At 42.2% G+C, this 12,935-nt stretch overlaps 1 protein-coding gene across 4 annotated transcripts in view; it reads right to left on the bottom strand.

The window, feature by feature from the left end:
- ADAM9 (ADAM metallopeptidase domain 9) overlaps positions 1 to 12,935 on the bottom strand; it is a 269,190-nt gene that overhangs the window by 163,036 nt on the left and 93,219 nt on the right. For all 4 annotated transcript variants that reach the window (XM_056570919.1, XM_056570916.1, XM_056570915.1 and 1 more), the window contains exons 10-11: positions 7,257 to 7,426; positions 5,260 to 5,341 (exon numbers count right to left, since the gene is read on the bottom strand). In XM_056570919.1, coding sequence (XP_056426894.1) covers positions 5,260 to 5,341; positions 7,257 to 7,426 — 252 coding nt within the window. The remainder of the gene's footprint in view (positions 1 to 5,259; positions 5,342 to 7,256; positions 7,427 to 12,935) is intronic.

Genomic DNA, 12,935 nt, shown 5'->3' with positions numbered 1-12,935 from the left:
GAGTACAACATCTACTCGAGCGTTTCACCCAATACCGGGGTAGAAAGCCGGGAGCTGCCCAAGGTGATCCCGTGTCGGAGGAGGACTCTGACCGGTGATGGATAGCTGAAGATGTCCCGTAGGAGCAGAAAAGAAGATTCCTCGTTGCGGTGCTCACTCGGCAGTAGCCGGAGGAGGTATGTATAACCTCAGTATAAAGTAACCGATTAAAACAGGTAAAATAAAGAAACAAAGTGCAATTTATTTAGATAAAATGATGGACTACGCGCTGCGAGGGGCAGTACCCCCTCTTCATCAGGTCCAATGATCTGGCAGCATTACATGACATCAATATATATGGAAAAAAAAAAACGCGAACCACAGGCTAATGGAAAAACATGGACAAGCAGATGTAATATATAAAAAAGGCTTCCTTATATAAAGCAATCCAGCAGCACAATATATAAACATTACGTCCCCTAGGAAGTGTGTTCGAATACAAATATAAAAAGAAAAAACAATTGTAATATAAGAGGCATATTATAAAAAAAAATGTATGACTCTCTAGATCCATATTACAAAACTCTGGTATTAAATTAAGAAGGTGCAATGAAATTGCTCATAGAAATGGTTCACCACACCTCAAACTATGTGCAACTGGTATCACTATGGCCGGAGACGGCATGGGAGACCACAGGATTCACCCTAGTTAAAAATCTAAATATCTATAATATATTTTTTACCCTTAGGGAACGATAATCACATGGATAAGAAATAAATTAAAACAACTGTTTAATTTAATGGATTAATTTGGTCGCTTCATTAAGGCCATAAGGTGGTAAACAATGAAGATTATACATCCAAAACATTTCTTTTTTGTATAGAGTTTAACTCTATTATGTATATGCGGGGGAATATACTCAACAGGTATGATAGAAATTACAGTATCAATATTTTCATCTTTATGTGCTAAAGTGATGTGCCGAGAGAGGCTGTGAACCATAAATAGTTTTTTTTATATTACAAACGACAATGCAATTTCTGGGTCGTGCGACCCACATATTGTAGGCCGCTCTTACAGTTAATTAGATAAATTATATATGAGGACTGGCAGGACATGTTATGTTTTATGAAAAAAACCTCCCCTGTATGTGTGCCGGAGAGTCATTTTCGTATCCTCTATGGTTAAAAAGCACCTAAATCTGGGGGGTTTACATTTAAATATCCGCCTTGGTGCAATAATGTTCCATAATGATGGGGCTCTCCGAAATGTGAGGCCCTGTTTGGAGGGTAAAATATCTTTCAAATAGGGGTCAGATTTTAAAATACCCCAATGTTTTGTTAAAACATTTTTTTTTATCTTTTTGTGACCTCCTGAATAGGTGGTCACAAAATTCATGGTGTATTTATGATACCTTTTCTTATCTTTTTTACTCTGCATTGTTTTCACAGGTTCGTCACCGATATCCGGGGGACAAGGATCAGGGTGAATGGCCAAAAAGACATTCTTCTTGTGTAAGCATGGAGGCTTTCATTAGAGCATCTTCCACTAATTGCTTCGGATAACCTTTTTCCAAAAAATGTGTTTGTAAAATCTTCGCTTGGGAGTAGAATGTTGAGTCTCTTGTGCAGTTTTTCCTAATCCTTTGAAACTGGCCATACGGCATATTTTCGCGCCATTTACGATAGTGGCCACTGAGGAACGGGATGTAACTATTTGAGTCAACGGGTTTAAAATATGTGGCTGTAATTATCTTTTTTTCTTCATGTGAGATAAAAAGATCAAGAAATTTGATACAAATTTTAGAATACTTAGGAGTTAAGATAATACCCCAATTATTTCAATTGATATCTTGAATTAGAATATCAACATCAATGAAATTCCCCTGCCATAAAATGAACAGGTCATCGTTATAGCGCTAATAAACGACCACGTTTAAAAAAAATAGTAGATGACACGTAATAAAATGATCCTCAAAACACCCCATAAAAAAGTTTGCATAAGATGGGGCCACCCGGGTCCCCATTGCTGTGCCCTTTATTTGTTTAACACTGACCCCATTATAAATAAAAAAAATTCTTATCTAAAATTATTTGTAAACATTGTGTTAAAAAGTCCAATTGCGCTGCTGGGATCTGTGGGTCTTTAGCCAAAAAGTGCATGTGCTACGAATACCCAGAGAATGCTGGATGTTACTGTAAAGTGCTGTTACATCTAAAGTGACAAGTGCCATGTCATATTCCCAGATTATATCTTTTAATAAGTGCATCAGAGTTTTTTTTTAGATAGCTGGGTAAATGGTGGACATGGGGTTGTAAAATAATGTCCAAGTATTGGGAGATATTACATGTAGCGCTGTTGATCCCTGAGATTATAGGGCGTCCAGTGGGGGGGGAAGTTTATCTTTATGAACTTTGGGCAAATGATAATAAAATGGGATAGAGGGGTTAGGGATGAATAAAACCTTTTTCTCTTTCTTAGTTAAAAGATGATGAGAGAGACCTTCATTTAAAAGTAATAAAATCTTTTTTTGGAGCATAGGAAAAGGGTCTTCAGTGACCTGTTCATAATAGTTAGTGTCACCTAATATTTTCCATGCTTCTCTGTCATAGTCCTCATATTGTTGTAACACGATGCCGCCCCCTTTGTCGGATTACGATATCTTTGTTTTTTTCTCAAACTGTTAAGTGCATGTTGTTCATCTTTAGTCAGATGTCTTTCACTTAGGGTATTGGAAAAAGTATTTGGGAAGCTTCTAAATTCACCTGCTACGAGCTCGTGAAATGTTTTCAGACAATGCTCCTGGCTAGCCGTTGGATAAAATTTAGATTTAGATTTTACATCTGGGTGTACACCCGGTAGAGGATCGGCACATCACTTTAGCACATAAAGACGAAAATATTGATACTGTAATTTCTATCATACCTATTGAGTATATTCCCCCGCATATACATAATAGATTTGAAACTCTATCCAAAAAAGAAATGTTTTGGATTTATAATCTTCATTGTTTACAAACAACTAAACAGTTGTTTTAGTTTATTTTTTATCCATGTGATTATGGTTCCCTATGGGTAAAAAATATATTATAGATATTTAATTAGGGTGAATCCTGTGGTTTTACCTGTGGTCTCCCATGCCGTCTCCGGCCATAGTGATACTTGTTGCACATAGTTTGAGGTGTGGTGAACCACTTCTATGAGCTACTTCATTGCACCTTCTTAATTTAGTTTTGTAATATGGATCTAGAGAGTCATTTTAAATTTTATAATATGCCTAGTTTATATTACACTTGTTTTTCTTTTTATATTTGTATTCGAACACACTTTCTAGGGGAAGTAATGTTTATATATTGTGCTGTTGGATTGCTTTATATAAGGAAGACTTTTTTTTTTTATATGTTACACATTTCCTGGATCTGCTTGTCCATGTTTTTCCATTAGCCTGTGGTTCGCAGTTTTTTTTTCATATATATTGATGTCATGTAATGCTTCCAGATCATTGGACCTGATGATGAGGGGGTCCTGCCCCTTGCAACGCGTAGGCCGTCATTTTATCTGAATAAATTGCACTTCGTTTCCTTATTTTACCTGTCCGAATCGATTACTTTATGCTGAGGTTATCCATTGACACCAACGCATTTCTGAGCAGATTCCACTAAAAGAAATAACATTCTTTCGGCAGAGTCCGGAAATTTCTAGAAATTCTGCAGTGTGCACAATGCAACAGAATCTCATTGAAAACAATAGGAGGCTGCTGCACCGGAATTTCCAGCTTAGAAATGCTCTAGTCGGCATGGGTCCTTACAGTACTGCATTTAGTGTTCATGGCTACCTCCATCCCTATAGGAATTTCAGGGAGAGTCTGTTCTTGTGATCTGCTCTTCTGCCGAAATCTATGGATATGTGATACACTGTAAATGAAGGACTGTATCACAGCTCTGACTAAAATCATCCCCAAAATCTATTTCCAGCATCATTGAAGAATACCTGTCATCAAAGCATATTTTCTAAACTAACTCAGATTATATTCCCTGACTCCTCCTAATACCCCTTCTGCCCTTAAAGGGGTACTCTGGTGCCAAGACAGCTTATCCCCTATCCAAAGGATAGGGGATAAAATGCCTGTTCGCGGGGGTCCCGCTGCTGGGGACCCCTGCGATCTTGCACGCAGCACCCCGTTAGAATCAGTCCCCTGAGCGTGTTTGCTCCGGGTCTGATTACTGGCGATCATGGGGACGGAGCGTTGTGATGTCACTGCTCCGCCCCCATGTGATTTCATGCTCCGCCCCCTCAATGCAAGCCTATGGGAGGGGGCGTGACAACTGTCACGCCCCCTCCCATAGGCTTGCATTGAGGGGGCGGAGTGTGACATCACACAGGGGCGGAGCCGTGACGTCACAATGCTTCGTCCCCGTGATCGCCAGTAATCAGACCCGGAGCGAACATGCTGTGGGGACTGCGTGCAAGATCACGGTTGTCCCCAGCGGCTCCTTTGGATAGGAGATAAGATGTCTTAGCGCTTGAGTACCCCTTTTAAAAAAAAATTCTGAGCTAAAAAATATAAAATGCTGTGTATCATACCTTTCCTCTTGCTCACACTGTGTGAACTCCCGGCAGGAGAAAGTGGGCGTTCCCCAGCAGGTGTGACGCCACTGAACCCTTCAAGAGCTCTGCCTCACCATGCCCCACACGCACTTCGTGAGTTTGGTCTCCTGCCAGACCGGGAGGAGACCAAACTAACTGCTTGGCTTGTGACAGGGAATAGAACAGAGCCACCTAGTGGACGTTTTTTCAATCACATTAAAAACATATAAAGGTTGAGAATTTTAACAGTAAGTAAATAGCAAAGTGTCTTATAATTACATAAGGAACAATATATTAAAAGTTTTGCTTGATGACAGGTACTTTATTATAAAGGCTTAGGTTGCTTCTCTGAATTTTCCCCTGCTTTACACTGCAGCTCTGCTCCCATGAACACCGTATGCAATATGAATTATCAAGTAATTTTTGTATATAGTGGTATAAAGTGAAAAAAATTAGGTTTTCCACCAATCAGTGGTGGGGCGGGTCACCACAGTGCTCAGTGATTGGCTGAGCAGGCATTTTCTGCAAGAACAAAATATTAGAGGAATCGGTGAGCAGCGGGGACTGGGAACAGTCAGAACGGCAGCTCTGGGGGATCAGGTCAGCTGAGTGCGTATTGTTATAAAACATATCTAATCCCCCATTAAAGGGGAATCCTTCCAAAGAGAAATGAATACAGTTCAGATCTCATACCACATTGATTCCACCGGCATGGCTCCTGGAACAGACGGTGCCCACAAAGGCCATTCCTGCTATGCTACCGAATCCTCTCTTCCTGCAAACAAACAATAGAGCAATGAAAATAAGGAAACGTATAATATTTATATAATGATGTCCCAATAATATTTTCTTTTTAAGACCAAGTATCCATAACTTTTTTTTAAAGTACTTATCAACACTAATCGTCAATTTTTTTTTTTTAAAGGGGATTTTTTTTAATCCACTGGTGCAAGAATGTTAAACAGATTTGTAGATTACTTCTATTTAAAAATCTTAATCCTTCCAGTACTTATCAGCTGCTGTTATGATCCACAGGAAGTTCTTTTCTTTTTGAATTTCTTTCCTGTCTGACCACAGTGCTCTCTGCTGACACCTCTGTCCATGTCAGGAACTGTCCAGAGCAGGAGAGATTTGCTATGGTGATTCGCTCCTACTCAGGACAGTACCTGACATGGACAGAGGTGTCAGCAGAGAGCACTGTGGTCAGACTGGAAAGAAATTTAAAAAGATAAGAACTTCCTGTGGATCATACAGTAGCTGAAAACTACTGGAAGGATTAAGATTTTTAAATAGAAATAAATCTAAATCTTAAACTTTCTGGCACCAGTTGATTAAAAAAAAAAAAAAAAAAGTTTTTTTCACTGGAGTACCCCTTTAAAGGGGTTGTGCGCTGCCCTGCAGTTCGGAGCTCCGCTCACAGCGTCCGAAAGTTCGTTACTCCAAACGCTGTGTGCGGGCTTCCGTGTTCGCAGCCGCCGGGCGTGACGTCACGCCCGGCCCCTTTGTGATGTCTCGCCCGCCCCCTCTACCAAAGTCTATGGGAAGGGGGCATGACAGCGGTCGCACCCCCTTCCCATAGACTTTCATTGAGGGGGCGGGCGAGACATCACGAGGGGGCGGGCGAGACGTCACGAAGGGGCCGGACGTGACGTCACGCCCGGCGGCTGCGAACACGGAAGCCCGCACACAGCGTTTGGAGTAATGAACTTCCGGACGCTGTGAGCGGAGCTCCGAACTGCAGGGCAGCGCACAACCCCTTTAATGTCCTGTGACATCAGAGGGGCCTCTAGATTTTGTGAAGCCTTAGGGGAAGTCAAACATGAGGCTCTCACTGACACTCATTTTCACATAATTAAGATATGTCCTCAGTAGACAGGTAGGGATTCCCCCCCCCCTCCCCAATCAGGTAAAAGCCCCCAGCATGTAGGAAATTCCCCCTATTAGGTAGAAGACCCAAGCAGGTAGGTAACAACCTCCCTATTTAAGTAAAAGCCCCAAGAAAGTAGGAAATCCTCCTTATCGTGGAGCAGTTCCTCACATGGACAGAGGAGTCAGCAGAGAGCACTGTTGTCAGACAGAAGAAAAATATTCAAAAAGAAAACTTCCCCTGTAGCATACAACAGCTGATAAGTACTGGAAGGGTTAAGATTTGTATATAGAAGTGACACCATTTGATTTAAAATAAATAGTTTTCCACCGGAGTACCCCTTTAAGACAGTGTTTCCCAACCAGTGTGCCTCTCAGTTGTTGTAAAATGGCCAACGGCTGTCCGGGCATGCTGGGAGTTGTAGTTTTGCAACATCATGGTTGGAAAACTCTGCTTTAGGGATTTATTTTTATATAGCTGTTTTAATTCACATGGCCAGCAGATGGCAGTGTTTCACTACATATTAAAAATGTTTCAACAGAGAAAAAAAAAAGTTATATATTGTGACCCCCAACAGTGAATGATCTTTTAGGGGGGTTCTGTTCTGTGAGTAATCCTCATATTATAAAACAGATCGGGAAAATAAGGAGAAATAAGGCCAAAATCTGTATTTTTTAACAGCATGACTTACACGGATAGGAAGCCATTATTCCTGTGCGGCACTGACATTTATCATTTATCAAGTCTAGATGTGCAAAAGGACAAAATGTGATCCACTGCGCCAAATGACAAACTTCTGCCCCAGTGTAGGAGGTTTACTTACAGAACAAACTGGGCACTGTCGTGCCTGCGCCGCGGAATGAGTTGCTTCTCGCGCCATTGCACAAAACGGGTGAGCACTTCTCCGGCTGAGCCGTCAATGTTGATGTGGTTCATTGTCGTCCAGATCTCCAGCCCCACCAGGACGATTCTTATATTCAGCGTAGTATACATCTAGATCACATGAAAGATAAAGAAGGTTATGACTGGTGGAATGGTTCATGTACAGTGGGGATCAAAAGTTTGGACACCCCAGGTAAAACTTTGTGCATAAAGAAGCCAAGGAAAGATGGAAAAATCTCCAAAAGGCATCAAATTACAGATTAGACATTCTTATAATATACACTTAGATTGATGTGATCAAAGGTGAAACAAGGTGCCCAACCCCAATTGCAGTTGTGCACCTACGTTGGAGTGGAGGACCTGCAACTATGGATCACAATGGGGTTTCACAACTGTGGTTAATGTAAACAATGACATTGGCTAACCCTCAAAACTGATGTAAAACTGAGACATTAGCCAGTATATCCTTATATAAAGGACACACTTGAGCCCGCACACCACGCCAAGGTTTCTCAAATGGTGTGGGTCCTATCAACTAACCCACCTAGCCAGATAAATAAAACCAGGAACCAAATTACGGCAGCCATAGGCCAGACTTGCAGATTGCTCCTCTGTCACCTCCAGTGTGGACTAGGCACAAATACAATGGGAGGGAGTAGACAAGCTACAAGCCCAACCCTGGTTGGTTCATTTATAGCAGGCCTCACAGGTGAAACCCTAATGCTACCCAGCAAGATAAAAGGGTGCATTAGTATAAGCCCTAAGCAAAGACATAACGGCTTATATTTGCATGAACATGGTTATAGCAGGAAAACTCAACCCCAAGTGCAGTTGTGCACCTTTGCTGGGGCGGAGGTCCTGCAGTTGAAAACCGATGCTAAGGGCGATCCCCAGCAAAAATTGCATACAATGGAGGATGCCTGCAGACGGGCACAAGTACCACAATTCTTATAATATGTCAACAAAAGTTAGATTTTATTTCCCTCATTTACACTTTCAAAATAACAGAAAACAAAAATATGGTGTCTGCAAAAGTTCGGGCACCCTGCAGAGTTAATATCTTGTACTGCCCCCTTTGGCAAGTATCACAGCTTGTAAACGCTTTTTGTAGCCAGCAAGAGTCTTTCAATCCTTGTTTGAGGTATCTTTGCCCATTCTTCCTTACAGAAGTCTTCCAGTTCTTTGAGATTTCTGGGCTGTCTGTCACGCAGTGCTCTTTTAAGGTCAATCCATAGGTTATCAATTATTTTGGGGTCAGAAGATTGTAAAGGCCATGGCAAAGTCTTCAGCTTACTCCTCTTGATGTAATCCCCCGTGGATTTCGAGGTGTGTTTAGTATCATTATCCATTTGTAGAAGCCATCCTCTCTTTAACTTCAGCTTTTTCCCAGATAGCATCAAGTTAGCATCCAAAATTTGCTGAAATGTTATTGCATCCATTGTTCCTTCTACTCATGAGATGTTCCCTGTGCCACTGGCTGCAATACAACTCCAAAGCATGATTGATCCACCCCAATGCTTAACAGTTGGACAGAGGTTCTTTTCATTAAATTCTGTTCCCCTTCTTCTCCAAACGTACCGTTGCTCATTCCGGCCAAAAAGTTCAATTTTAACCTCATCGGTCCACAGAACTTGTTTCCAAAATGCATCAGGCGTGTCTATATGTTCATTTCCAAAGTTCAAATGCTGATTTTTGTGGTGAGGACGTAGAAGAGGTTTTCTTCTGATGACTCTTCAATGAAGACCATATTTGTACAAGTATCTCTTTATAGTCGAATAGTGTACCACAACTCCAGTGTCTGCCAGATCTTTCTGGAGGGATTGTGCAGTCAAACGTGGGTTTTGAATTGTTTTTCTCACCATCCTGTGAGCTGTTCTGTCTGATATTTTTCTTGGTCTTCCAGATCTTGCTTTAACTTCCACTGTTCCTGATGACTGCCATTTCTTAATTACATTCCGAACAGAGGACATTGACATCTGAAAAGTTTTGCTATCTTCTTATAGCCTTCTCCAGCTTTGTGAGCGTCAACTATTTTCAGTTTCAGATTTCTAGACAACTGCTTAGAAGAACCCATGGTTCTGATTGTTGGGGCAAGGTCAGATGAGTCTGGGCATTAAAAACCTTTGAGATTGACATCACCTGGTCTTCCCAGATGATGATTGAGAAAAATCCATGGCACTGGCAGGTCTCAGCTTTGTAAAGGGGGCAGTGCATGCTATAAATTCTGCAGGTTGCCCAAACTTTTGCAGACGCAATTTTTTTGTTTTCTGTTATTTTGAAGGTGTAAATGATGGAAATAAAATCTAACGTTTGTTGACATATTATAAGAATGTCTAATCTGTAATTTGATGCCTTTTGGAGATCTTTCCATCTTTCCTTGGCTTCTTTATGCACATTAATACAAATTTTTACCTGGGGTGCCCAAACCTTTTGATCCCCACTGTATGTGCCTTGAAGTTATTATGGGACGGAACTCCTGATCCCCTTATGGTGCCACATACACAAATTTACTACTTCGCTACTAAATAATTTTTTTTAGATAAGTTTTTAGTTGCCCTAATCCAGTACTTTACAATCATAGTGCCCCCAGCTGCTGCAAAACTACAACTCCAAGCATGTCTGGGAGTTGTAGTTTTGCCACAGCTGGGGGCATTCTGGTGGGGAAACATGGTCACTCTCATTAAAACAAATTTTTGCTATAACTTGTTTAAAAAAAAATGAAGTTTTCTATGCTTTATTTGTGCTTAAAAAAGCTCAAGAGCACATTTATCCCCATCTTATACACAGACTTTGGACCGAAGCCCAAACACAGGAAGTGCAGCCTGGAGTGCTGAGGGGGGGGGGGGGGGGGTTGCAACCAACAGCATATGGAAGTTAAGTGTGAGAGGAGCTATGATTGGTTGAGGCTGAACACCCCCCAACCCCTCGGCACTCCAGGCTGAACTTTCTGTGTTTGGACTTCGGTCCAAAGTCTGTGTATAAGATGGGGCAAAATGTGCTCTTGAGCTTTTTTAAGCACAAATAAAACAGTATAAAACAAAGTATATTAGAAATGTAAACAATAAAACAAAGTATATTAGAAATATTTTTTATTTACCATAAGGAGTGCAATAGCAAAAATTAGTTTTTATGAGAGTTACCCTATAAAGGGGTACTCTTGTGGAAAACTTTTTTTTTTTTTTTTTTTTATCAACTGATGCCAGAAAGTTAACCAGATTTGTAAATTACTTCTATTATAAAAATCTTAATCCTTCCAGTGCTTATTAGCCGCTGTATACTACAGAGGAAATTCTTTTCTTTCTGGATTTCTTTTCTGTAACGACCACAGTGCTCTCTGCTGACACCTCTGTCCATGTCAGGAACTGTTCAGAGTAGGAGAAAATCCCCATAGCTAACATATGCTACTCTGGACATTTCCTAAAATGGACAGAGGTGTCAGCAGAGAGCACTGTGGTCGTGACAGAAAAGAAATCCAAATACAGCCGCTAATAAGTACTGGATGGATTAAGATTTTTTTAATAGAAGTAATTTACAAATCTGTTTAACTTTCTGGCAGCAGTTGATTAAAAAAAAAAAAAAAGGTTTTCCACTGGAGTACCCCTTTAACCTCTTAAGGACCCAGGACGTACTAGAACGTCCTGGCACCCTGGGCTTTAAGGACCCAGGACGTACTAGTACGTCCTGGTGTTTCTCCGGTCTCTGCCGCGCCCCGGGCAGTGATCAGAAGCGGATGCCTGCTGAAATGCTTCAGCAGGCATCCAGGGCAAACGCCGAGGGGGGCCATGTAGCGATCTGCGGCGATACCGTGCTGATCGGGTCTCTGGGACCCGACCGCCCGGTAATTTTGCATGATCCCGGCTGTCACAGACAGCCAGGACCATGCTAACGTATAGGAGCGAGGTGGCAAGCCGGCCACCTCCTCCTACACCCTGCGATCCGTCGGTTAGTTAACCGACCAATCGCAGGGGGGGGGGGGTTACTTCCTCCCGCCCTGCCCGGCCCCTGGAAGTCCGGAGAGGAAGGGAGGAAGACCGGAGGACGCAGCGGAGGACCCCCCCCCCCCTTGTGAATGTACAGGGTACATTCACATGGGCAGGGGGCTTACAGTGAGTATCAGGCTGCAAGTTTGCGCTGCAGCAAATTTTGCGTGGCAGCTCAAACTCGCAGCGGGAAACTCGCTGTAATCCCCCGCCCGTGTGACTGTACCCTAAAAACACTACACTACACTACCACAAAATAAAATAAGTAAAAAACACTACATATACACATACCCCTACACAGCCCCCCTCCCCAATAAAAATGAAAAATGTCTGGTACGCCACTGTTTCCAAAATGGAGCCTCCAGCTGTTGCAAAACAACAACTCCCAGTATTGCCGGACAGCCGTTGACTGTCCAAGCATGCTGGGAGTTTTGCAACAGCTGGAGGCACCCTGTGTGGGAATCGCTGGCGTAGAATACCCCTATTCTCACCCCTATGCAAATCTCTTATTCAGGCCTCAAATGCACATGGCGCTCTCACTTCGGAGCCCTGTCGTATTTCAAGGCAACAGTTTAGAGCCACATGTGGGGTATCGCCGTACTCGGGAGAAATTGCCTGACAAATTTTGTTTGCTTTTTCTCCTTTCACCCCTTATGAAAAGGTGAAGTTGGGGGCTACACCAGCATGTTAATGTAGAAATAAAAATTTTTTACACTAACATGCTGGTGTTGCCCTATACTTTTCATTTTGACAAGAGGTAAAAGGGAAAAAAGCCCCCCAAAATTTGTATTGCAGTTTCTCCCAACTACGGGGATACCCCATATGTGGGCGTAAAGTGCTCTGGGGGCGCACAACAAGGCCCAGAAGGGAGAGTGCACCATGTACATTTGAGGTGATTTGCACAGGGGTGGCTGATTGTTACAGCGGTTTTGACAAACGCAAAAAAAAAAAAAAAAACCACATGTGACCCCATTTTGGAAACTACACCCCTCACGGAATGTAATGAGGGGTGCAGTGAGAATTTACACCCCATGGGTGTCTGACAGATCTTTGGAACAGTGGGCTGTGCAAATTAAAAATTTTGTACAGCCCACTGTTCCAAAGATCTGACAGACACCAGTGGGGGTAAATGCTCACTGTACCCCTTGTTACATTCCTCAAGGGGTCTAGTTTCCAAAATGGTATGCCATGTGGAGGTTATTTTGCTGTCCTGGCACCATAGGGGCTTCCTAAATGCGACATGCCCCCCGAGCAAAATTTGCTCTCAAAAAGCCAAATATGACTCCTTCTCTTCTGAGCATTGTAGTTTGCCCGTAGTGCACTTCAGGTCAACTTATGGGGTACCTCCATACTCAGAAGAGATGGGGTTACAAATTTTGGGGGTATTTTGTGCTATTATCCCTTGCATAAATGTGAAATTTGGGGGGGAAACACATTTTAGTGAAATTTTTTTTTTTTTTTACGTATGCAAAAGTCGTGAAACCCCTGTGGGGTATTAAGGCTCACTTAATTTCTTGTTACGTTTCTCAAGGGGTCTAGTTTCCAAAATGGTATGCCATGTGTTTTTTTTTTGCTGTCCTGGCACCATAGGGGCTTCCTAAATGCGACATGCCCCCGAGCAAAATTTGCTCTCCAAAAGC

The sequence above is a fragment of the Hyla sarda genome, chromosome 4 (assembly GCF_029499605.1).
Source record: "Hyla sarda isolate aHylSar1 chromosome 4, aHylSar1.hap1, whole genome shotgun sequence".
Taxonomy (NCBI): Eukaryota; Metazoa; Chordata; class Amphibia; order Anura; family Hylidae; genus Hyla; species Hyla sarda.
The sequence above is the reverse complement of the archived record's forward strand: the minus strand, read 5'-3'. Positions and strand labels throughout refer to the sequence as shown.